Source organism: Ursus americanus, chromosome 9, assembly GCF_024610735.1.
Source record: "Ursus americanus isolate L20-20 chromosome 9, mUrsAme1.1.p, whole genome shotgun sequence".
Classification (NCBI taxonomy): Eukaryota; Metazoa; Chordata; class Mammalia; order Carnivora; family Ursidae; genus Ursus; species Ursus americanus.
In genome coordinates this window covers 57,468,697-57,495,685 of record NC_142135.1, presented here as the reverse complement: position 1 = coordinate 57,495,685, position 26,989 = coordinate 57,468,697, and the positions used below count along the sequence as shown (strand labels likewise).

Sequence of the window (26,989 nt, the reverse complement as noted above, 5' to 3'; positions counted from 1 at the left end):
TCTCGGCTCTCTGCCAGCCCTAGCCAGAAATCGGCACCCTACTGCCGCGCTGCCGAGGTCCTTCTCTGGGCTCCTCCAGCCTGCAGGGCTGTCTTCCTCAGCGCCTGATCGCAGGAGGGGCCGTCCAGAGTCCCATGCTTAACGAAAGCGGCGAGATAGGGACTAGCGAGGACTCGACGGCAGAAGGAGGATGGCCCGGGCACTGCAGACCGCCAGGCCTCGCAGGCGGAGTCCGGGACACCCCACGGCAGGGGGCGTGAGCTGTGAAGGGAGGTGCGACGAGGGCTGGAGGCTGCGGCCACGGCCATGTGAGAGGGGCTGCCCCGCCGCGGTTCGGCGGACGGCGGGCGGGCTGGGGGCTGGGCCGGGGGCGGGGTGCGCCCGGGGGCGGGGAGGGCCGAGCGGAGGGAGGGCCGATGCCGCCGCCGGCTCTTCCCGGTCGAGGGTTATATAGCGCAGAGCGTGGAGCCCGCTCAGAGGCGGCTGGGAGCGCTCCGACTTGCAAGCGGCGCTGCGCTGCGGAGCCCAGTGCCCAAGTGACAGCCGTGGGGAGTGCAGGGCAGGGGACACGAGACCGCGGGGGCAGCTGCAAGCCGTTGGGCAGCGCTCGACTGCGCCGAGCGAGTCGCCCCTTCCCGGCGCTCCCGCTGCCCCGCACCCCACTCTCCCACCCTTTCGCAACTTGGGTCAAGTTGTCAACTCCCGCGGCGGCCGACGGGCCCGTGCTGTCTCCGCTGCGCGCCCCTCCCCCGGGGTGAGAGGGAGCCGCCGCGCCGGCTCCGGGGACGCTCGGGCAGCGGCGGCTTGGCCATGAGGGCAGCGCGCGCTGCCTAACTCGCGGCTGTCACCGCCGCTGCAGCGGGACCGACCGGCCGGCCGGGCGGGCGCTGCGGGACGGGCGGGCGGCCGCCGGCAGGAGGCGCCGAGCCCGGCGGCTGCCGCGGCGGGCACAGCCCCGGGGCCACCGCGCCGACCCCGGGCGGGAGTGGCCCCGCGCAAGCAGGGAGCGGCGCCGCGCACTCCAGCCCGGAGGGCACCTCGAGGGAGGGCGCGGGGCGCAGCCTTCGGGTCTCGGCGGCTCTGAAAAACGCCCCGGGGGCCGGGAGCCGGACTGCCCTGCGCGGGGTGGGTGCGGACGCTGGACTCGTGCGGGGTTCCGGGCGTCGCGATGAACATCGTGGTAGAGTTCTTCGTGGTCACTTTCAAAGTGCTCTGGGCGTTCGTGCTGGCCGCGGCGCGCTGGCTGGTGCGGCCCAAGGAGAAGAGCGTGGCGGGCCAGGTGTGCCTCATCACGGGAGCCGGCAGCGGCCTGGGCCGCCTCTTCGCGCTGGAGTTCGCCCGGCGCCGGGCGCTGCTGGTGCTCTGGGACATCAACACGCAGAGCAACGAGGAGACGGCGGGCATGGTGCGCCACATCTACCGCGACCTGGAGGCGGCCGACGCGGCGGCGCTGCAAGGTAACTCGGACCTGCGCCGGATCCAGCCTCTCCCCACCCCCGAGCCGTCCCCGAGAGGGCCCGAACCCCCACTTGCCCTGGTCAGCCCGGCTCTCGAGGAAGAGAACCACCCCCTCGTCTCCTGCGAGTGGAATTTGCCCCCTGAGAAAGGAACACGGTCGCCTCTGTTTTAGAAGGGGGAAGGTGTGCCGAACCCTCGTCTTTACGGAGGTCCTGTCTCTTTGGGGACGAATGTCGGGTTTCCTAAACCCTCTGAGGATAGGGAAGGCAGAGGGAACTTGCTAGCACCGGTTTGAATCCTAAAGAAATGGCTCAGTCGCGTTTGCGATGGGGGACTAAAGTGTGTGGGAAGTTGTTCTCACACTGGACTGATGCATGTATCTATGTTACTGTGGTCTGAACCGCTGAGGCTCGGGCAGCATTGATGATTTCACTGTAACTTTAGCCACAAGAAAATAATTAACATTGTTTCACCAGAGACAAGTAAGTGCTTTAGTTATATAGTCAGCCTGATTGAAAGATGTCCTACCTCTTTCAAAGCGCTTGAAAGATTTAAGCCTCGTAAATTTATTTCATGTTTTTGATAACCTCAGGAAATCTGCTTCACAGTATATTTATTAAATAATGTGGATCTGAGATTTCTTTTTTTAAAACCAAAGCAGAGACTATAACCAACCATAAATATTGGTCTAGGAAATTTGATAATGGCTCTTACATTTTGATAAAATTTTTCATTTCCAGAGAAAACATATATGGAGAAGATTATCTTGGACACCACCCCTCCCCCATATCGATCATTTTTCAGCAAAACTATTGGCACCTGCCTTTTAGGTCAGAAAATCAAAGGTCAAAAATGTTACATTTTCAACAGTGGTATGGAGGGGTAGCAAATACAGATTTTTGCGCTCCCTGCCAAAACCTAAAAGAGAAATCTGTTTGAAAACCAGGAAAGAGAATTTTGGTTTTTAAATTGAGATCTTATGTGGTAAAATTGCATATTGACCTGTTAGTTTGATTTATCTGAGCTGCTTCTTAGGAGAGCTCAGCTATTCCAGTTAGAACAAACCAGTGATCTTCATTCTTCATGAGAAACTTTAGGTTCATTTCTTGGCTTCGGGTGACTTCGAATTGTTAACTACAGTTTTGCTTTGTGAGCCTTAAGGAGAGTTTCCATTTTGAAGGTGCGGGTACTAAAAGGGTAAAATCCGGTTCTGGCCACTGTTCCTCAAAAAAGAGGAGTGTGTAGTGTTTGTGTTTGGGAGGAGGGGGTGTTACTCTCTGGGCTGAGATCAGTTCTTTCCAGGTGTCTTTAGCTCCAGGAAGCTGATCCCATGAGGTCTGACTTGTATCGGGCTTGTCACAATTACATGATTTTCCCCTAAGCAAAGTTAGCCAGTAAATTGCTGTAATTCCCAAAGACTTTGGGGGGAGGAAGGCAGCTGTAAGTTCAGTCATTGGCAAGCCTCGGGGTGTTAGAAATTTGAAGCTCACTGTAGTATTTTTGTTTTGTGTGATCTTTGTCCTACTGATTGCCCTGTGACTCACGTTTTGCACCCCCCACCCCCTTCTCTGTTCCATTTTTTTCCCCCTTCATCTGGACTTCTGAGGACAGCTGGGAATGGTGAGGAAGAAATTCTGCCCCACTGTAACTTGCAGGTTTTTACCTACACCTGTGATGTGGGAAAGAGGGAAAATGTCTACTTGACGGCAGAAAGGGTCCGCAAGGAGGTCGGCGAGGTCTCAGTCCTGGTCAATAATGCCGGCGTGGTCTCTGGGCATCACCTTCTGGAATGTCCCGATGAGCTCATTGAGAGAACCATGATGGTCAATTGCCACGCACACTTCTGGGTAAATATAAACATCCTTGTTTTTATTACTAGGCCCTCCTCAATGAGAAGGTTGGGAAGGAGCCAGAATTCAGTACCAGCCTGAAAGACACCTGTACTGTTTCACCACAAAGCTTCCTTCTAATTTGTTATTTCCCCGTGGTGAATTACACTGTATTGCCAGTTACTATCAAATAATTATTTTCTACCCCGTCCCATGCAGTCTTTCTGAAGAGGGTAAAGGACTGAACATTTTGAACTAGTTTTGAAAGATTGCCATAAAAATAACAAGAGGGAGCATAAAATCCTGGGTTTGTTTATTTTACTTTCTGTTGAGTTTGTAAAACATTGGTCGTTCTTATGAATTCCTGAAGTCAGAGTTTAGGCTTCCAAATTACTGCTCAGCCACATTTTAGAAAGTGCCAGAGATTCTGAGATCAGCATTTGTGGTCCACTGGGAGTGGTCAGGCCACCCTGGCAGTCACTTAACATCCATTGACCATCCACAGGGTCTGTGGTATTGTCCTGATGGAGTACATCTCAGAACTTTCTCAGCTTACAAGGTGCCTCTCCTAGGAGAATAGAGGTCACCTTGCTAGGACCACAGAGTCACTATATAAGAGGCAGGAGAACGGTGACACTTACGGAACCAGGACTTACACCACATCAGCTTCTAACCATCAGAGCTACTACAGCATCTAAGGATGAGAGGGAAGGAGGGCCTTCTAGCTCTGGGGACCAAACGAATCCTAGTTTTTCAGCTAAACTTCAATAATGGTAGGTGTGAAGCTCTCCTCTATACCTGTACGCTGTTGACCTTCTTTATTCTCTTCTTCCTCCACAGTAATTCCCCTTTACTTTTGTAGACAGGTAAGAGCCAATAAAGAAAGGGTAAGGAGATAGGATTTTTGTTTTTTGTATTTTCCATAGGTGGATTAGCCTTCTAATGGAACACAACAAAGAACTGTTTCTTCTAAATAGGTCACATTAAACCTCATTAATTTTTTAGCAACTGCTTAAAAACTTAATCTGGCTTTACAAGTACTTATTCAAATGTTGTTCCTTGAACATCAAACCGTTTCTCTGATCCTGAAAGAAGCTTACTTTAATGTTTTATTTTAAAACATGAGCTTTATTTCAATTCCAAACCTCTAGAAATGAACACACAAGTGATATGAGCTAAGTCATATGGATGTTTTAAATGAGTGCAGAGATTGCCAAATACAGTTTGGGGGGATTTAAGTGCGCTTGTGCGTGTGGGCGTGTGCATAGGTGTGTGTGTGTGTGTGAGAGAGAGAGAGAGAGAGAATGTGTGTGTGTGTTGTGTGCAGTGGGGGTGGGGAACTGAATAAATGTTCTTGTTGCCGTGGGGTCCGTAAGAACAAGTGGCAAGTGGCAAGGGGTGGGTCAGGTGAGTAAAGGCTGGTACAAATGAATAAACTTGGCAATATGGTATATCAAGAATCTTATGTATTTATAATTCTGAATAAAACAAACAATCACCATTTGAAATAAGACATGTGAATTGCAGGTAGACTTGTAGTTTGCATAGTAGAATGGTTAAGGATGAAGCTGCCTTAGAAACTCCAGCTGATTTCAGTCAATTCATCATCCTTAAATAGATACACAGCCGTTGGCAGGCTGGTTGTGAACCACCAACACCGGGTCTGTTTTTTTTTCCAGTAACCTTTGATTGAGATGATCTTGGTTTCTGAACTGTAAACTTTTACCTACACGATGCTCTAAAGTTTAGCCAGCTTGCCTACTTTCTCTGCATGATTTTTTTGCTGAATTGTAAAATTTCAAATGTAACCACACTTTTAAAGAAACCCTATACAGTCTGCAGTTAAATACTTTTAAGAAGAAAGCAGCCTCTTTTTGCTAGATATTCTATGAAATGAGAGCTAATTAATAATGTGTTAAGCACAGATAATCCATAGCTTTGGCTTTGAAAGTGTGTATTAATTGATAAACTGTACCTTAACATTAGACTACTTTCTAACCTAAGGAGAAAATGGAATCATATCTCCAATAGAAAAAATTATTGTGGAATTGAATCTGTATACTAAGGAGGAACATACCACCTTCCCAGAGTCGTTACTTTGCTTTGAGATGTTGCTTAACTACACAATTTAGGGAGTTCTTGGAAGCCTTGACAGTAATGACGTCACTTCATATTAAAATATGGGAGGCTCCTGAATTCTCCAGCTGTTTTTCCCCTAAGCATCTAAACTTAAGAATTTATTTTCAATACTGAGTCAGAAAATTCATTTTAGAGATGGAATTTCTGACTTCTTGCCGAGCCTTACAAACCCTTTAAGAAGTTGAGACCTAGCAACTAAAATTTAGAAGAAGACTTACTATAATTTTTACAGCGATTTGGCAGGGGAGGGGGGTGTTAAATGATGTAAGAGCTACCTGAATTCAGCTTCCCTTCCAGTAGTCCTCTTAGGCAAAAATGTTTGTGACAACTGTCTAAAGATATATTGGCATGTGCTGTTTTCCTTCCAGAGAAAATAACCAGTGTGTCTTTTTACTGTATCTGGGTGGGGAGAAGATGTTGCCCCATACATTTTATTTAAAAAATAGATCAGCGGAGCAAAGAGTCATTTAGTCATTTGAATGGATAGTCTGGAGCCATACGTGTAAGTAGCAGTTGCTGTCTGTTTTCATAAAATACTGAATGGTATGTTGATCCTGACCCAGCATTGAAGTTCTATGCAGTGAAATAGAAAACGATGTGAACTTCCACTGAGAAGCTGTGGGCGCTCCTACGTCCAAACCCTTCTACTACTGCCTCTGCCTTCAACACCCTCTTCCTCCACTCCCGTACCTTTTAAGGCCTAGCACAAGTTCCTAATATAGTCTTCCCTCCCCACTCCAGCCCTTTGCTGGCATTTTTGCGTATTAGAGCTGCAAGGATCCTTAGAGATCATCTTGTCCCAACCCTTGTTTTCTGACGAAGCTGCGGTTAAACGGCTTGTCTAAAGCTTTCTCTCTTCTTGCCATTAATCTCTTGCAGCATCTGTTCATTCTCACCCCTTGTGGCAAAGTATGTGCTCTTTGGCATAATTTTTTTATGCATTGTGCCCTGAAATTCCAAAATAGATGGCAAGCTGTCTGAAGGTAGTTTGTTCTATCCTTCCTACTTGTTTTCCCCTGCTTGGAATAGAACTCCATTCCTAAGACTCCATGAACACTCGATAAATGTTTGAGAATATAGGCTAGACTTCTGCTTAAAGATTCAGAAGATCGCGTACTCAGAGGATGCTCACAGGGGCCCGCCTTCTGACATTTCAAAAGGTAAGCCTTATGGCGAACTAACTCATGCTGTGCAAGATTGCGGAGATCTCAGAGTGGGGCTGGCTCACATTCATAATGGTTTGTATCTCCTTTTGTTTTGCTACACACCTTTTCCATTCTCCCTGCCCCACCCGTGTGCTCACATTTACTGTAGTGTATTAACTCTGCTCATTGGTGTGAGGCTAGCGACTTTGAGAAGGCCGGTGTTGATAACCCAGTTGGAATCAAGCTCAGATCGAACGTATGGTAACCATTCATTCCTCCCAGTGGCTGGGCCTCAAGGAGAGGATTCCCACTGCAATTCCCTCCTTGATTCTTAACCTCATACTGTTTATTTCCCTGCACATTGAAAGTTTTTGCTGTGCTCAGTATTATTCTACAGAGCCCTTTGGTCTGCTATCACCAGCAGCTCTCCTAGGAATCTTCTCTTGGTGGCCAGTCAAGAAGTGGTAGGTTTGGAGTAGGCCCTAGTCAGTATAATCTGTTGTGCAACATTCACGTCAGGGTTAGCACAAGACCAAGGAGAATGTATGCAACACGATGCACTTTAATGTTGGCATAATCATAGCAACCATTTACTTAGGTGCTCTCTGTGGCTCTGTGCGCTACAAGAGCTTGAAATTAACCTCGCTCCTCTCCTTTGAAACATGGCAAGTTGCCTCCACACAGGAATTGCAAACCTGTATTTTCCCCAAAACATTAACATTGCTTCACTTCTTATTTTAAGAGGAGTAGAGTCTTAGCTTGCCATTTTCACAAGATAGAGTTTATCTGTAGATCCTTTTTGACCAAAGAGCTGCATTTGGCCTTTATACGTGAGCAGCAAATTGATCCCTGATTAACCAAAAGGGGGAAGCAAAAGCATTTAACTCCAGGCCTTTTATGTTCTGAAGAAATTTTGCATGGTAAAGGGCTAAATCTGTCAAATAGCTAGTCGGTAATTTACTTCTATTGATATGGTAGTCAGACAAGATAATTGGTAGTTAATTAATAGACCACTTAACTTAAAAGGTTTCACAGTTTTAAAATACTAATTACTGAATTAGGCATTTATCTATATCCAAATGTCTAAAGTCTATTTAGTTAAAATCCATCCAGGAAAAGTAAAAGCCCACCAGCTAGATCTGAGTAATGTAGCACTTAAAGACATTAGTGCTATGGTAGTACCTAATATCTCATGAATGGTCCCTAATCATTAATGTTTAAGTTCCTATGTGATTTACTGGTTTTTAATCTCAAATGCTGTATTGTTCTCTGGTTAGAGAAACCTAGTTTTGTTCAAGGCCTCTTAGATTTAGAATTAAAAAAAAAAAAACATCATTTCTAAAGTATTCATATAAAACTACTTGGCCAGTACTTACTCCTTCAAACCATAATATTGTTATACCATATATTTTATAAGGTATTATTTTCCTATCTTAGGGTAACTTAGGATAACTAAAAAGTTGGAATTCACGGCCAGTTTTTAAGTCTATACTAGAACTGGCTTCTGTTGTTAAATAAATATCATATGCATAAAATTCAAATGTTTGAGCTTTAGAAAGATTTTTTAGGTCTTGAGCTGAACTGTAAATTGACAAGGGGCAAGCATACTTTATCTTATTAATTCTTGATGGTCCCATTTAAAAACATCTCTCAGGTTGCAACCATTCAGATACTTGGGACCGTGTCCCTAACAGGGTCTTCTCATAGCTTTGTTTCCTAACACAAAATAAAATCATCTGCCCCTTAATCAAGTTTCTATATTTGGTATGTTACATGGTAGGCCCAAATTGTTTCTCTTGCTACTAGAAATCAGCATCTATGACATGATAAAATGTCACTTTACATAACTGGTATGAGCAGGGCACCATCCTATAAAGATCCTTGCAACATCTTTGATATGTGTTTGAATGTGTGTCTGGTTACCTCAGTTGTTCAGAAAACATTGCTCAGTAACCAAGATCATATGAAGAAATAGCAGTGCCCCCCTCATTGCCAAATCCAATGTGCAGCTTGATCTTTCTACAAAATGTGATCCTGTTAACCATCTCTGAAACTCCAATCTTTAGTTTCCATGATAAGCCCACTTTCTCCCGCTTCTCTTCTGTCTTCCCAGTCCTCTTGGCCTCCCTGCTTCTGAGATGTAATGACTAGTACTACATGCACAAACCTCTTCCCACTGCGTACCTCTGGTGGGGTCATCTGTTTATTTCAGTGGCTTCATCTGATTTCTGAGACAGTTTCCAAGTGCACACAACTGTCTTGGCTGTTCCACTCATTCCCTGCAATCAACAAGTCTCAAAACTGAGCTAACTCCTTTTTGCCCCTTCTTGAATCCCCTGGTATGGCCAGTACCAGGCTTGGGAACATCAGCAGTATCTTTAATTCTACATCCTGCCCACATTCGTAGGTCCTGACTGTTCTGTTGCTACCGTGTACTTTGATCCCCTCCTTCCCAGTCCTCTGTCCTCCCCTGTGCTTCCATCATCTCTGGCCTGGACTTTGGAAAGAGTCTCTGAACTTCTTTCCCCATTCCCAGCTTTCGTTCTTCAACCTATGGTATCTAAGCAGACTCGAATTTATTGTGTGTGTGCTTATGGATTATGCTGATAAGAACCTACTCCAAACCTTTGGGTGACCGTATTGTTCACAGCATGAAGTCTAGGCTCATTAGCATGGCAGCTTAGATCTTCTAAAGCTGATTTCCACCTGCCTTCCAAACTCATTGCCTATTATATCTCCTGGTCAACCCCAAACTCCCGCTGGGCTGGACACCTCACTGTGCCCTGATGGAGCCCTGTGCACTCAGCTCTTCTGCCATCTGAGACCTGTCTCAGAATAGTTTAAACAAAATATATCTACCACTTCTGGGAGGGAAAAAAATATTCAAAATACTTTTATGTTGACTTAATAGTATCTTTACAGATTGAAGGGGTGGTCCTTGTAGAGTAGTTTAAAATTCCCAGTTCAGGGAATGGCCTACTCTTGTTTGGTTATGTGCTATTTATCTCGATTCCTAGAAGCAAAGTTGGTGTTTGTTCTTTTCTCCCTTGTTATTTCTGCATCTAGGACTTTATCCAGTATCTGTAGATAACATAGTAGAAATTAATCTATAGGACACGTCAAAGTGAAAGCATTCTTTAACCTGTGCTGACGCTAACACTGATTGAATAGCTTTTTCAGAAAGGCTGAATGAAGGAGTGTTGCCCTGGTGGGGTCCTTAGCCATTCCTTGCAGGATTGGGTCACAGGGGCTAGCCCTATGGCCAAATACTTAACTGCTCACATTCTCCCGATTTAGTCTCTGCCCTTAAATTTTTTTTTACCCTAACCATTTTTCAGATTTTTAAGATCTCTGGCAAATTCTAGTGAATTGACTTTAGTTAACTTGAATAAAATTCTTTCCAAGAAGTTTAATAACCTCATTTGGGACTTAGAATAATTTTTTGAAGTAGGAAGCCCCTTGTATGTTCATTAGCTAAAATTTAAATTAAAAAAAATAAAAATAAAGTAGGAAAACCCTTTGCTTTTAAGTTCCTTCAGTTAAGGAATATTAATAGCAGACTCGTCTAAACTTTCTGTTCTATTTCTTTCAGAAACTAAAATTAAGCCTCATTCAGTTATGATAAGTAGTAGCCAGTTTGCCTCCATTTAACCCAGATACCTGCCTATACGGATAGATGTGTAGATGACACGTTTGCTCGTTTTGGAATGCTCAATGAATAATAAGCTCGTGACTATGGTGCAGTTACAGCCAACAGACTGGAAAAAGCCCATTTGAGCCACTGTGTTAAGTCCTAAATACCCGGGATGTTTTTGGAACCCCAAATTGTACTATGCTGAATTTCCACTAGGGGGTGTCCTGGCAGGGTGGATGTGTATCTTATTTCCTTCTGTACTCGCAAGCAGTAATTTTCCCAAGATAAAGGGCCTTTTGTAGCTAATCTTTGGAGTATGACAAACTCTGATAGTCCTTAAGAAATAGGGAACTACTCCCTGTATCAACTGAATGAGTTAAATCCAATGTTTTGAGCCTGGAACTCCGGGGACCAGATTAAAATGTGTTAATCTCTCTTGGATTAATTAGTGATTTTTTTTTTTTTAATCTCAGAAGTTACTATAGGAGTTAGCTATTCACAGAACTAACACTTTCTTATAGTTTCTATTAACTGACCTAAGAAATTCCTTTTAGGCTGCAACCTCTTGTAAGCATAATGGGAAAATAACCCAGAGGATGGAATCTTGTAATTCCTTCTTTGAAAATACAGAGTGGACAGGTAGAGCATACAGCTAGTCCTTGTAGTAGGGCAGCCTTAGAGAACTTCCCTGTGTTGTGACCTAACACTGTTAAGATACCATTGTGCAGAGTACAGGTTGTCAGAGCATGGCCTTGGGATTTCATCACGATTACCCTAACACATTTGGCCAGCCAGTCAGTCCCCGTCCGCCTGGGTGTGCAGGCTTACACCATTCCAGCACTGGAGGGTATGCCTTTCAACAAGAGGAATGCTAACATCTTTTACTTGATCTTACCCAGCATGGCCCATTCTTGAATTCCTTTTTCTTTTTACTTTATTTGTCAATTCTCTTAAAACTCAAGTTCACACCTGTCAGGGACCATTTTCCTAAATGCTCTGAAACTAAAATTAAGTGAACCGCGGGGAAAAATGGAATATCCTCTCATAATGATCATAAAACTTTCAACACTGCAGCAAATGCTGCTAGAATATTTAACAAGTGAGGGCAATTACTGCCGCAACCTTGAGTGCTGTCAAATTAGCCCAACTGACAAGCCACTTACAATGAATTCACATTTGGAAACAAAACATTACTTGGTCTCTGAAACTTTCAAAGATCACGCAAAGTTATGTGTGAAAGACGGCAACTGTGTTAACATTGTGAAGGTTGTTTTTTGTTGTTGTCATTGTGTGTTTTTTGTTTTGTTTTGTTTTTGTGTTTTTGGTTTGGGGTTTTTGGTTTATAGGTTTGGGGAAACCGTGGTGGTTCTCATTTGCTGCTTGCGTAAAATGTGAATTTCTTGCCTTTCTTTCAAATAGCTTAGTACTGGAATTTTTAAATATTAACAAGGTTCAGCTTCTTAGTGTTATTCTAAACAATGGGGCTCAAAATAACACTTCCCAAATCAGTGTAACTGGGAAAATATTTGTGGTGTAACTTATGTAAGCACATGGGTATTTTGAGGACAAGTGAAACTTAAAATTCAAAGCCTGAATTTTCCCACCTGCAAATTGCACTTAACATACTGCCCCCTACTGATTTCTCAAGGATTTTTTAAAATGGGATAGTTCTACAGTCTCTTGGAAAAAAGAAACATCAGGTATAATAAATTACCTTAAAACAGTTCTGTACTAACTTGCAGTATTTTTACATCTGCTGGACTCTTCTCTGTCGAGCGTTATGATTTATATTTTAAAACCATTGTTTTCTGCTCCTAGTAAAAGAGGACTAAAGGAAAGGATTAGAGAAGAGGTGTTACTGGAAAGCGTTGTTGTTTCCCAGCTTCGTCTAGGATTCTGGATGAAAGGGCTCAGGCCGCGGAAGCAGCTGCTCAGCAGTCTGGTTTTGAGGCTGCTTCTGGTGGTCAGCTGGTGGGTTTCTGCCGGAAGTGTGGCCTGGCGCTGCCAGGAGGGCAGGGAGGCCTGGGAGCCATACAAAGGAAGAACCAGGAACTGCAGGAACTTGAAGAAACAACATAACCAAAAATAGATAGCACTTATAACCAAAAGAGCCTATAAATATATGCTTAATGAGCCTGGAGTGCATTTACCATACTTTTATATAGCACTTAAATTTTACAGACCCTTTCATAAACACTCTTTTCTCATTTGAGCCTCAAAGCAACTCTGAATTAAGTAGAGCCATTATCCCCATTTTTATGGATGAGGAAACAAACAAGAGAGGTTATAGGAATTGCCTAAGGTCACCCCTGGGGAAAGAAGAAGCTAGGACCCAGTCCATCATCCTAGGACTTCAGTTTAGAATCTCTACAAATACTCACCTGGGCTACATGTTCAAAGCTCCTACTAGATTTTCCTATGAGTCACTTATGCTTTTGCCCTTTGGTATAATGAAAGAATCCACCTTCAAATGTTGATTTTTTTTTTTTTTTTAACTAGCATAGTTCATTTAGCAATGACTAATGAACCCTAGCTTAATATCACCAGAAAGTTTGCTCCATAAATTAGACAAGAATGTAAAATTCTAAAGAACCAATACCACATTAGAATTTTATTACTGAAGGCCAATTCATGTGTTTTTCCATGCTTTTTCTGTAATTTTCCATGGTTCACATCTGAGATAGTTACTTCATTGAGAAGGCTTTAGGATATCCTTGGTCACTTAGCTTCCTTGCTTCTTCTAGTTCACATGTCAACACTGACCAGCTGGACACAAAAAGTAGGGAATAGAGAGGGTACTTCAACAAGGATTGGCTGCACAAAGTTCTATAAATACTTTGTACCAAAATGTCAGTAACAGGATGGTTTTAGTTTTTAGTTTTTTGTTATTTATTTTAAAGCTCATCTCCTAGAAAATGTAAAACCTTTATTCTGTTACATAATAATCTTATGGGATTAGAATTCCAGATAACTCCATAAGCTTTGTCTTTGGAAATGCTAATCATGGATTTTCAAAATGATGCAGTTTTGCCCAGTCAATGGTGTCTAAACTTATGGCCCAAGCATCTGATTTGTAAAGGGCTAATTTTTTCCTAGGTATGGTTTCCTCCTCACAGGCTTACCAAAGCATAAAAGCTTCAGAAAGGCAAATGAGAAAAACAGAACAGGTAAAGGCTGAGGCTGAAAGCCCTTGTCTTGAAAACTGAGCCTTCAAAGCCTCTGTGGATGTGGGGAGAGGACTTTGAAGCCTTCTCGGGCTGCGTCTGTGAGCTTGTTCTAATGGCTATCGGGGTGTCTTGGTCCATTTGCTTTGCTAGAACAGAATGCCATACACTGGGTGGGTTACAGACAACAGAAATTTCTATTTCGCTGTTCTGGAGGTTGGAAGTCCAAGAAGATGAGGGTGCGAGCAGATTCGGTGTCTGGTGAGGACCCACTTGGTTGGTAGGCTGCTGTCTGCTGAAACCTCACCTGGCGGAAGGGGTGAGGGACCTCTCTGGGGCCTCTGTTAGAAGGGCACTGATCCCATTCCTGAGGGCTCCCTAAGGTCCCACCTCTAACACCATCACGATAAGCATTAGATTTCCACGTGAATTTGGGGGACGTAAGCATTCAAACCACAGCAGAGAGGCTTGCTAGTGCTAAAAATGGATCCAGGGCGAATATACAGAGAACCTGTCCATAAATTCTCATAGCTGTCTATAGATGGCTCTGGGCAAGCTTGACGTTGCTTTGAACCAGCCCTTATAAACTTTGCTGAGGAAAGGGTGTGGAGAGTGGGGCTTCCCAACCCCCAACATCCTGGTTCAGAGAACACGGGTAGGCTAGAGGGTAGTGAAATCTCGCAGTTTTGCTGAGTTTCTAGGAGAAATTGATCTGCAGCCGCTTGAGGTTTAAAGTAAACAGATTTCCCAGCTCACCCTAGAACCTTGTGCTCAGCCCGCGGTCCCGGGCAGCAGCAGCAACAGCGTCACCCGGCAAGCTACACGTTAGAAAAGCAGACTCGCAGGCCCTCTCCCAGACCTGCTGCATCAGAATCTGTATTTGATTCCAGATCCCAGGTGATTCTTTGGCACATCAAAGTTTGAAGAGGAACTGGTCTTGAATATGCATTTTCCTTTCCACTTTTTCAATATTCTCCTCCCTGCTGCCTTTTTGTTTTTCTTTCCTGAGCTGATCAGCCCTTTAGGAATCTCGTAGACAAGAAAAATGCCAGACCACACACTCTGTGTTCCAATCCTCGTCTAGGTTTATTATATTATTTTGTTTATTTGGATTCCAGTCCAGTATCTAAAAGGAAGCGAGCAGGTGCTATCTTGCTCACTCTTCCCTTTGGTGGCTGTGCCCAGGGTGGGGTTTCCAAAGCCATACGCGCGTCATGAAACAAAGTCAAGACCCTGCAGTGAAGAGCTACATTCTTCCCACCCAGGAAGGAAGTTACCACCTCGCCTGTTGTGTATATCCCCTTCCTCCACTCCTGGCCCCTGGGCATTGTGGGCTTCCAGTATTGGATAATGGAGGGTGTGGTGTCTCATACACTTGAGATACCTAAGGGGAAGCCTTCCTTTTTGGTTTTCACAACTTAGTAATGTTTGGGGTGGTTTAGCCAGAACTGTGATTGATAAATGATTACTGCTGTCTTCTATTCCACTGTAGTACTGTTCTCCTGTGAGGAAGCTAGAATATACCAGACCAGTTGCTGGATAAGCAATTATTGTCCTTGAAGATATTTCTTAATTTAGTAGTGGAGTGGTAGTTTGAAGGTATGGACATATAAACTAAAACTGATGGGCTTTTGAGCCCAAATTTAAGTTGTGAGTTGTTTTTTTTTTAAAGTCCAGGATGCCTTCCGAACTTTGAAAAATGTCATTACGCTACGAGAACTGAAGCTTAGAAAAAATCATCACTGGACTGTCTGGAACTTGATTTGCTCCTGTGCACGTTCTTTCAGAGGTTCACAAAGTTTTCTCTTTAACAGTGCCTGATACAATACGGGTACCCCTTAGACTCCCTCATAGGAGTAAATTGTGTGTTGCTACCGTGCAAGCTTAAGAATAAAATAACTTTTATTTTATTAGGAGTAACTTCTTGATTATATTTATCTTTCATTTAGGTAAAGATTTTAATCTTTTTAAAGACTCCACAGTAAGCAAACTAGGAAGCAAGGGAGAATTTAAACTATTTAGACATAGGAAATACAAAGGACGATGGAAAGTGATCGTGAGGACGTTGCTGGGCCACGCTGTTGGAATGGGGGCAGGAGGAACAGAGGAGCCCTGCCCCTTCGGGTGGCCTGAGCAGTGGCTGAGCTTGTGTGCCGTGTTTAGGCCTCATGGAAGTGGTTACTAGTCACTAGAGCAGAACCGGAGCCTCTGCCCTTTGGAAGATCTGTCTTTATTACAGTTTCTGAGATGTGATTTGAGTTTGGGGCAAAGCAAAGGGATTAATGACAATGTGTTGCTTAGCAGACTATTCGGCTGCAATTTTGTGGGTTATTTTCATTATTCTATAAAGCATTATTAAATAGGGAAAGGGGCCTGAGCTTGAAGGACGTCATGGAGCACTCCTTTGATCACCTAGGACTCAGCCAGGGGGAGGGTCCGGGAACACAGCACTTCAGAAACTGCGTTCATCATTCAGTTTCTTTGAGCATCCTGAGCTTCCATGAACTCAACTAAAACACAGAAAAGCGATATTTTGCGGAGAATGTGTAATTTTGTTAATATGTAAGAGGCATGAATTCGAGTTACATTATTTTAAAAGGCACAGTCATGACATCATATAAATATTTAATGAACAGATTTTTACTGTTCACCAGCTGCTGGCCTCTGCACTAATGGAGCTGATACCTTGCTGAGTCATTTACGAGAGTCTTATGCAAGGTTCACCTCAGTGTTACAACTTGTATTTCCAACGCGTGGTAGGAATCGAAGAAAGAATTATTGGACATAAGTCGTCGTAACATTTCTGAACAATGAAACCTTAGAGAACCTCCTCTTTTTGTCTCACAAATGAATTAAAATCAAGATTCAAAGAGGTCAAGTAACAAGGATGGTTAGTTGATTGATTGGCAGCTGGGACCATGTGGTTTTTGGACTCCAAAGACCAGTGTACTTTCCAGACAGATTGAGTTTTAAGTCACCTCCTTTCCGGTATTTCTGCATAGCAAACCCTAAAACGCAAGGGAATGTCGATGTCTGAGTCGCTGCCTTGGGCTAGATTCATCCCATGCTTTAGCAGTGGGAAGGCAAGTTAATGAAGCATTTATTTTTGCTGAATAATTAATGGTGTCATCATCTAGGTGTTCATTTGAAAAGCCTCGCTCTTTTATTAGCTTCTTGGTTGCAGGGCAACTGTAGGAGTGGACTAGTGCATGTGTGTTAAGCATTAACTGCTGATGCCTTCAAATGTTAAACTAATCCCTGTAGCTTCAAAGTAATAAAAGGATGGTAGATATCACATTGGTCAGAATTCAATAGTTAGGACACACTCTGTAGTCTCTCCTCTATGGCTAAAGACAGAGCAGTTTGTGTCGATCTGATAAGAGACTTTGGTGAGCATTTTGTGACGTCTGAGGGAGCAGTTCCAGGCTTCACTATCTTGGGGCTCTGTTGCACAGTTTGTCGGGAGACTTTTCTGTCTCTACAAACACACCCCACTAGGAAAGGAAGAAAAAAAAGCTGTCGTTCAGTTACATGAAATTCAGAATTTGTGCTGTCAAATGCAACTAAAATATTTAAAGTCAATAAATTGCTAGCAAGTATAGATTTAGTTTTTACTTCCTAATTAAAGATAATTTTGTATGAAAAATTTCAGCCATCACATTCTGTGATCAAAGTGAAACTTCTTAAAATTTGGCAGTCAGTATGTTTACTAAGCAGATAGGCTTTAGATCTACAGAATTAAGAGTATTTATTTAACCGTATGTTCCTTTCCCAGGTTAGCTTGGGGTCTGTCACCATTTTTCCATCTTTAGACATGCTAATGATTTATCCTATTAGCCTTTTCCCCACCGTTCGCTGTATTTGCACAGCGCTTTCAATAGTTTGTACTATTGAATCACAGTTTTCCAGGAGCAGGGACTGAGTGTTCAGAGAAGAGTGCCACCAGATGTCATTTTAGCCTTGTAAATAAGCAGTATGTTCCTTTGTGATTCTGATAAAGATAAGTTATTCTGGTAGCAACAGAGGCAGAAGGAGCAAAACACCAAATAGAATTGTTGAACCACTTGGAGGGAGTACTATAAGGATATCCAGTTAGATGTTTTTTGTTCAATGGAGTCTTGATTGACATTTTTTTCCCTCAAATTGTTTATATGCTGCAGTTATTTGGAGATTCCGAAAATTCTTACACATCAGAAAACTATTATACATGTGCTGATGGTATTAATCCTTTTCCCATCATAATATGATTTATGGCCCTCCTTAGAAATGAAAGTCTCCTGTTTCTTGGGTGTTCAAATGAGAGGTAAACATTTTAAAAGGATTCTTTTTAAAAGATGCCTTTTTCGGAATTGACCATAAGATACGCAAACACACAAAAATACAGCATGTGGCCTTTTCCTTCTGCGAGAAATTAACTTTTTCCTTGGTGTCCATTAACCTGGAATCGCTTACAAATACAGAGAACACATTCTGGGTGTTTTAGCTACACCTTTAAAATGTCATCAGTCTCGAAAATTTCAAAAGCCAGACTTTGCCGGATACCACATTTCTTCACATTCTCTTTTGTTTAAGTTTAGGCTAATTTGCCCTGACAGTGCAGCTGCAGGCCCTGCGTCCCAGTGTGTCATTAAGAGCACCAAGAATGATCTGGAGGGTTAGAACTGTTGGAAGTTAATTTGGCGTAAACCTAACTTTCAAAGATTTCTCAAGATAGGACATGTCATGTCTATGTCCAGTCACACTTCTGTTTAAGAAATTCTTGTTTATATTATAAATATGACCTTTACAGTTATCTTTCAAAGTGCCCAGGGCTTTGAAGAGGAACCCTGACGAGCTATAGCGACATTAGACTTAAGTATGTTTCATAAGAATGTCAGGGTCCGTTTCAATGTCCTTCCCCCCCTCCTTCTTTTTTTCTTTTTAGTCACATAGCAACCCTGTCAGCTGGTGGCCGATTACGGTATTGGAGTCTTGTGATAAAATTACTCATGGGTATGCAAAGGTCTATCTCCACACTTTTTAGCCAGAGTTCATTATTAAGAGTGCTTTCTTTTTGCAGATAAAGTGATCCCTAGGTTCATTCCAACTTTAAATTCTCCCACTGACCATACCAATTCGTGCATATGGGTTGCTGACTCTCAGATCCTGTAGATCAAGAGTCAGCCATTGTTTCTGATGAAGAACTACGAGGCCGCCTCTGTTTCATAGACATTTGAACAAAAGGACATAGCGATGGAGTGCAGTTCTCTGCCTTAGGTTAAGCATCTAGCTAACCTTGCCAGCCACCCTTGGCACCAACTAACTCTGCACTTTAGAGATCCTTGTACTAGGTGGTCACTTGTGATCCAAGTAATCCATCCTTACAGTGGAGATAACACAGCCGTCCAGGTGTTCGCTGAGTTATCTGAGGTGCCCCTCCAGATTCACTGATGGCAGCACACGCGTGAATTTATACTTAAGCCATTTGGATGTGCTCTTAGATTTGCCCTTGATGTTCTTTTAATGACTCTTTGAGACAAAGTTAAAGATCACGAACCTTAGCTTGAACTGACTGGTGTCATGGCAACTAGCACTTCACCTTTCGCTGGTCTCCATCTCGTACACGCTACAATATTTGTGCGCATTAATAATTCATTGCAAAGTGCCAGATTTCTTTGTGCTGTCAAACTGTGTCAGGGACGGAATATGCTGTATCTCAGATGTCGTCTACCAGACTGTTGAGGGCAAGAGTAATTAGAAAAGAAAACTAGTCAGGTTACTTGGGAGAATTCTTGAAAATATGATGCTTTCTAGCCACCGATTTGTAGCATTTTTCCTGTAAAGTAAGGGATAGAATTAGTGTGGATCAAAGTTTATTTGGTAATGTGCCCCAGACATAAGGCAGGACTGGGGGTTGTGGGAATAAGGCGTGAGCAGTAATTGCTCGCCTCCATTCAGGCAGCAAAGGAAATGATTAACAGCCTTCGTGTTCAGTCACGTGGATCAGGCTCCAGGGTAAGCCCTGAAAACCCAAGTTTAAAAAGAAACCTGAATGGTCCTGATGTGAATGCTCATATCCCAGGCTTGCCTTTGCCTGGCACACAGTAGGAGCTGAGTGTTTGACCCCAGCTTTGGAAGACAACAAGTCTCCGTTCCCAGGCTGACCCTGGCCTTCGATAGCTTTTTTCACCTCCCAGTTTCCTGAACCTTGTTTGTTGTGCCCAACATTGATAGCGGTTGTTGTAATTGTAGTATTAGACCTATGATTAGTGCACTTCTTAAATAAAGAATATGGGCCTTTGTCTTAGGATGTAGAAAATGCGATGATACACTGGATTTCATTTATACAGAGGCTGTGTTTGTCCCTGATTAGGCAAAGAAATCACATATTCTAAACTAGACGCTGATCTGCCACTACTTTTTTTTTTTTTTAAACTCTCCCTCTCTAAAGAAAGCTTTATATTAAAACAAGCCCGTGTCACACTTTACTAGTTACTCAAAGTGAAGTACAACCCACGATTGGAGAAGATTTTGGTCACTTAGCCATATTTGGGTTCTTTCTCTCTCTTTTTTTTTTTTTCTTTTAAATACAAAACCAGTAGCTTAAATGTCCCTCCAAACTACTTGGTGGGAGGGTGGGAGGTGAGGAAAGCAGGCCCGAGTCACATGTTTTAGAATTTGCAGCCACAGTACCGTGTGTATAACTGTTACACTTGATGTACTGATTTAACACAGTTAAGTGCTGGTAAGTGTAAATTCTGCTTAGAGACAGGCACAGAACCAGCTCCCATTGTAGCCGTCATTGCTTAGCCAGATCATAACACAGTGCCTGCATGTAATAGATGTTCAAAAAATAATCGTTGAAGAAGTAAGTTAATACCACAGACTAATTTCAGGAAAAGGGGAGGGGTCATTAATCAGTTTCAGAACCATGCAACAAATTAAACTTAAAAAACAGTTAGGAACTTGTTAATCTTCTATCACCTACCTTTATGTGGTGCTGGGGGTCTGGATTAGTCATTTCACACCTGCAGGCAACAGCATCGCACACGAGTCCGGGGAAGTCATTAGCGCTAACTTGCTCGGTGTTCGTGCGTTTCCAGCCAGGGCCAGCCGCCAGCCAGAGTGAGTGGTCACTGGCGATGTGAACAGGCAGGGTCAGGGATTCGGATTCGCCGGGTAATTAAACAGCAAATTCTTACTGGTGCTCTATATTGTGTGTAATTTCTTGGGACTTAGTATTGAGACTCCCCTCTTAAGAACTTAAGAGTAGGATCCTTTGTACTAAATCTATCCCTGTCTTCCAAGACTAGGCAAACATTTAATGCTGAGAAATGATCTCTGAGTCGCATCAAGAATGCGTTTTATACTTTTTTAGCTCATCTGGGAACAATTAATCATAACTAGATATTTAAAAGAACTTAGAGACTTGATTACTTAAGGATATGTTTTCTTATTTAGATTGGAATATATATCCTTCTTTATGATGTTACTTTATCGCAGTTCTGTGATATGATATCCATATATAAGCTGTAGAGCTTAAAATTGAACATATAATGACCTGAAGTTCTGGGTCTTGCCTTTTTTGACTACCAAGCACACCAAAATAATAATTACTACCCTAATGACCCTAACCATTCCCACTTACTGTTGCAAAGAAGTAAAATCCGGCTGAAACGTGTGTCTCTCTGCCATCTGGCAGTAAGGCAGGTCTCCGAAGTTCACAGGGAATGTTGTTGACACTCTCGCCTCCACAGTGTCCATCACAGGGTAGTAGTTCTCCCGTAATCTTTGAAAGAATAATCAGTATCTTCCAGCTTAGTCTGAGGCAGCCAGGCAAATAAATATAAAACAATCAAAATCAAAATACCACAAAACACGTAATTATATGTTACAGTGAATGGTACTGACCATATGTCTTAAAGAAATATGAACAAAGTCAAGGTGTAGAATTACTTAAAGGCTCGATACCTTCAGTAGAGAATTATTTGGAAGCTCCCTGTGACATAAGCACGTTGACAAGCACAAGAGGCTTTGTAAACATGTGATTAATATTATACTTTGAATTACATAGGAGGGCATTGGGAGTAGATTGTCAGAGAAGAGAAGAGTTCAGGGGTAACACCTCACAGGTGAGAAGAAGTATGTTCTGGGTAACCACAGTGAGGAGGTCCAGACAGATGAGGTAGGAATTGGGGGGGGGTGCATGATGATCGGGGGTCAGACTGGGGAAGACCTTGGGATACTCCACAGACATTCATCTGGCAACTATGTGCATCATGGATTGGAACACAGAGAAACTTCAAAATAAATGGAATGACTGTTTTTGATCTTGTACATGCAAAAGTTATTGTAACAAATCAGATATTTATGCAAAAATTCAGTGATCCCTTAACCAGAAAATCCTCAGAGAAGGGCATGCAAGTCTTCTTGAAGTTCCTGTGTATTGTTTGGGTTTTTTTAACTTCATAAATCATGAGGAAGCTGTGTTGGCAATGGGATATAACTCAACAGCAGACAGATTGCTCTTTGCTGCTCTCTTTTAAGAAGCAGGTTATAAAACTGTTGGGAGCCTGGTAGAGTAGTTAATAGATCATCTTAAGCAATTTGAAGTAATTTTTTTTTTTTTTTTTTTTTAAATACAGCCTTGTGTCTTGAAGGCAAAAGAGCGAGAGGGGGAAGAAAGAGTTTAGTGAATAAGAAATCAGTGCCTGGGTCTATTGCCCTGCAACTTCTGCCATGTGCTCAGCTACACTGAGTGGCCGGTCACCTGCTTCTGTGGGAAAGTCACTGCCCTGTAAGCCCCACAGGGGAGTGTGGTCATTCCAAATGCTACAAGTTCCTGTCAGCATAGGACACATTTCTCATTATAATGAGCCTGTACTTTTATCCTGCATTTTTACATCCTGAAATAGTTTAGCTCCTGTTAGTACACTTCGGTAAAGCTTTGGATGCTGGAAGATGATGCTGGAATATCTCTTCATTCGTGGGTCTCCTACTGTTTAGACAGAGCCATAAGGTAGACATTAGTACGGGGCACTTACTCGCCGGTAAGCTGGAGGTCCCTCACAGACCGTGAGATAGCTGTGTTAAAATGTCCTGAGCATGAAAAGATCCCTGACCTGGGAGTAGTTTAGATTAGCAGATAACTATCACTTGAAAGGTGATAAAGAGCCTTCGACTAATGGCTTTCTTTTCATCTCTGGCGATTGTCCCCAAAAGCTCTTGTGTTACAGTCTTGTTGGTCACGGCTTCTAATAGGCCTGCCATACCAATGATACGGTGTTATGCTAACCAGACACTCCAAGGGTCTTCTCTTTTAGTAAATGTGTAAGATCTTTAAACAAATTGGAAAATGGAACATTATGTGGGTAAAACTGATTTTATTATGTGGCTAAAACGTTATGTAGGATTGGCTTTTAAATGAAATTCACAGTGTCCGTTCTAAAGCTTGAATCTTACTTTTCTTTCAGACCACGAAGGCTTTCCTTCCTACCATGCTGGAGATCAATCATGGTCATATTGTGACAGTTGCAAGTTCCTTGGGGTTGTTCAGTACTGCTGGAGTTGAGGTTTGTGAGATATAAAGCATTTCCTTCATTCGATCGGTTTGTCTCATGACAAGCATACTAAAATCTCGCGAAGAGTGCCTGCTGCCCTTACATTCATGAAAGTATCCTACGCTACCTGTGTGCTGTGTGTGGAATGTTCTACAGTAACCAGGGCCTGCTGCTGAAGTACAATTCTAATATCTTCTGCCATAAAATCCCTTACGCTAGTTCGACAAAGCCGCAGCAGCAGGGAAAGCAGGTGGACTGCCAGTCCTCGGTAGGCCCCATTTGCATGAGCAGTCTTGCTTGATGATGGCGGGGAGGCACAGGGTCAAGAATGAAACTGTGGAGGAAAGTGGCAGTACCACGGGAGACAGTTACGTGAGGCCAAAGGTTGACGTCCTGTTGGGGTTGACTTGCCAAAAGTGAACTATCTTGTATCAGCTCATCAGAGGAGATGGTTATGGTGGATGTGAGGTGTCTTGCATTGTTAAAGTTAGCAGCACCGGGCTTAATCAAACCCCATTCTTCACCACATTCAAATAATAAAGCATGTACAAGTATATTGTTCTGTTTGTCCTCTGGGTGCCTCGAGTATAAAATTGAAAACCTCTCCCTGCACAAATACACAAAAGGACACAGAATAGATGGCGTCCACATTCTGCATTTCCATTCCTATATTTAAAGTGGGGTCAGGGATAAAAACTTTCTGTACCATGTGTTCTTAGATTAAGGTGTGGCTTAAGTTTACAAGGTATACTTACCATTACCACTTTACCCTAAAGAGAAAATCGGATCATAACAACTGAAAACCTAAGCTAGATTCACCTTTCCTCTCCTAGCACTAATTAAATAAACTGGATTTTCATTCTCCTCTACTGAACAAGAGACCATTTGTAAATTTTCCAGATGCTTCAAAGTAAACCGCTCTCCATTTTTAGCTCCAGCTTGTTAGCTTTTACAGAATCCTTTGTGGTAACTTCCCCAAAGTAATATGATACTTGGTCGATGTGGCAAAAAGTGTTCGTCTGTTTCTGCTGTTGCTTTGAAAATATTATTTCTGCACTGAACCACATCAGATATCTGTCTTTGAAAATGCTTTCCTTTTCTTTGCTTAGTCACCTGTAACCTTCTGTATCAAACATGTAACCAAAGTAATAGGATCAGGGAAGCTTGGGTTTGTTCGTTTGGTGGGGGATCTGTGCGCATACTTAGTGTTTCTTCTCTCTCCCCATCTAACTCAGGATTATTGTGCCAGTAAATTTGGAGTGGTGGGTTTTCACGAATCCCTGAGCCATGAGTTAAAGGCTGCTGAGAAGGATGGAATTAAAACAACATTGGTTTGCCCTTACCTTGTAGACACGGGCATGTTCCGAGGCTGCCGAATCAGGTCAGTGAGAACCCGTCTTATTACTCTAAAAAGCTGTTTGAGAAATTATCTTTCCATATTGGGGGAATATATAGACTTGGATCTTGCACTTTAACTATCATTTGACAATTAAACCTGTCATTTCATTGGTCAAGGTTTGTAAAATTCAGGTAAGATTAACGAGTGAGGGTCTGGCACCACACTGATCCTAATGTGAGGAAGTCAAACTAGAAGCCTCAGAAAGGAAATTGGCCTCTCTGCACCTTCAAGAAGGAAACGTAAATATCCAGGGTTTTCCTTAGAAGCTACTTCCTTAGGAGTTATTTTGTTTCTTCAGTACTAGTGTTGGTAAATGAATGTGACTTTGATTTGGATATGAAACAATGTGACTGTCACAAAAGAGTAAGCCTTTCTTCTAAAAAGACCTTTGAATTGCCCTCCAGATTTCAGAGCTTTCTTTCTGCAGAGAGTATATGTAGGTAGATTCAGTGTAACAGAATGAGAAGAACTATTTAGATTTACTAAAAACGAAATAAAATACCCACACACTTTGAAAGGAGGCATATGGGAATATAAATGTCAGGTCACGTCTGACTTGAACTAGCAGAGTAAACAAAACCTCGAATCATTAAAAGGATACTTGTGAAGACATGCTTACTTTGAGATCTTTGCTTGGATGAATTTGAAAGGCAAAGGAAGATAACCGAACCAGTTCCGTGTTGGTCAGAGCCGTTCTTAACACATCCTGAAGCTGGCCACACTGTGAAGGAGGTGGAGCTCGATTTGAGTCATTCCAATCTCCGGCTGACTCCAGGTCTGGACTGGGAACCGACTCAAGCTCTGCCTCTTTTCCCGATTGTGTGTGTGTGTGTGTGTGTGTGTGTGTGTGTGTGTGTGTGTGTGTTGTTTTGTTTCTTTCATCTTACATACTTAGGAACCAATTGCCTAGGGTCTAAGGAGCCCTGTTTCCTATTTAGCTGTTTCCTATTTAGTATCATGGCAGGTGTCCAAAGCTGTGGTGGGACAATGAAAAGTGAAAGGAATAAATTACACTATTAGGTTATTTCACCGTGTCATGTAATGAATTCAGCTGAAGGTAGAATGTCTCTGTACACTTCGTTTCAGAGACCCCCGAGAGAAAATACCTCTTGGGGCATCCAGGAAAGTATATAGCTGACTTATTTCACTCAGAAAAGTTATGCCAGTGTTATACACCATCATTGTAACAACACTTAGCACTAAAAGTTTGGCGTCGTGTTTGGGTTTAGTGTTTGTTATGCCAAACGCCCTCTTCTTTTTCTATTGGAAAAAAAAGAGAAATAATATGAAATACATTTTAAGGCATTTTAAAAACATTGTCTTACTTTACGGAAAAGCAGACCAGTTTTGCTTTTTTTTTTAACCTGTTTTCTAGACCATGCAAATAAAATGTATTCATAGTAGGAAAATTTGGATATACAGAAAAACACAGTGCAGAAAACAAAATGGACCTAAGATCCTGACACTTAGATAACCTCACTGTTAATGTTTGGATGTGTACTTCCAGTCTTCCCTACTTTGTGTTAATTCATTTCATTTTTTGAATATTTAACTTTCAGGAAAGAAATTGAGCCTTTTCTACCCCCTCTGAAGCCTGATTACTGTGTGAAGCAGGCCATGAAGGCCATCCTCACCGACCAGCCCATGATCTGCACCCCCCGCCTCATGTACATCGTGACTTTCATGAAGAGGTAACTGTGGGTTCCCCCCTGGGTCGGGTCTCCTGTGCCCACCCCGGAACCTGCCGCGAGCCGGCACGCACTTGTTGACAGACCCCTTTCTTTTGCAGCATCCTCCCTTTCGAAGCGGTTGTGTGCATGTATCGGTTCCTGGGAGCAGACAAGTGTATGTACCCGTTTATCGCTCAAAGAAAACAAGCCACAAACAATAATGAAGCGAAAAATGGCATCTAAGGATCTTTTGTGTACGGAATATCATTTCTATCAGAAGACGATCAAGGTGTTTCAGTCCGATCCACATCAGCATTACTGACAGTCTCTGGATTCTAAACCCATGTTGACTTTTTTTTTAATCAACTTTCAAAAAATAAATAAAGTGCAAATTAACCGACTAGAATACTTGGAACATGTGATCAGCAAAAGTGAGCATACGTTGTTGCCAATAGGGTCCTTTGAGGCAGAACCCTAAAACCAGTCAGATCTTTTAGACAAGCACTGTGTGATGTCTCCAGGCTATCATTATTTTTCTTAAAGAGCAGAAAGTCTAGAGATGAAAATGACAGTGTGTTTCACCTGTGTGGTGGTGTTTTTTTTTTTTTTTAAATCTCCATAGAGTTTATTAATTCTTGTAATTGAACTCTAGCCAATTGACACCCTTGCAACTTCAAGGACTGATAGTGCTATATTTTCTCATGTTCTCTAAGTTTCGGTTTGCAAAGCCTGTGTGGCTGTTCGTGGTGTCTGTGTGTACAGCTCTTTTTAAAAAGGAATTTTGAAATCTCTATCAATTCGAAGTCAATGATGTTTGATTGTTACGGTAACGGGGATCAGGTCTCTTTCTTAAAGTCATAAGGACTGAAGTGGTAGCCGAATTTTTAATTTTGTCTCTGAAATCTTTCCTTAAGGCTCTATTCCTCTGGAGACCTAGTTATCCGCAAAGGTCATACATTTTCTACCTGTGAATTTTGCCGCATACAGAAAGTGCCCTTTCCTCAGGAAGTTG

General features: G+C 42.7%; 1 protein-coding gene across 1 annotated transcript; it reads left to right on the top strand.

Moving 5' to 3' along the window:
- The first annotated feature begins 393 nt into the window (after positions 1–393).
- Positions 394–26,590, top strand: RDH10 (retinol dehydrogenase 10). Its single transcript, XM_045810138.2, has 6 exons — positions 394–1,457; positions 3,070–3,305; positions 22,822–22,920; positions 24,144–24,289; positions 25,867–25,998; positions 26,097–26,590. The coding sequence occupies exons 1-6, from the start codon at positions 1,169–1,171 to the stop codon at positions 26,218–26,220; spliced, it is 1,026 nt and encodes a 341-aa protein (XP_045666094.1). The 5' UTR covers positions 394–1,168; the 3' UTR covers positions 26,221–26,590.
- The last annotated feature ends 399 nt before the right edge of the window (positions 26,591–26,989 follow it).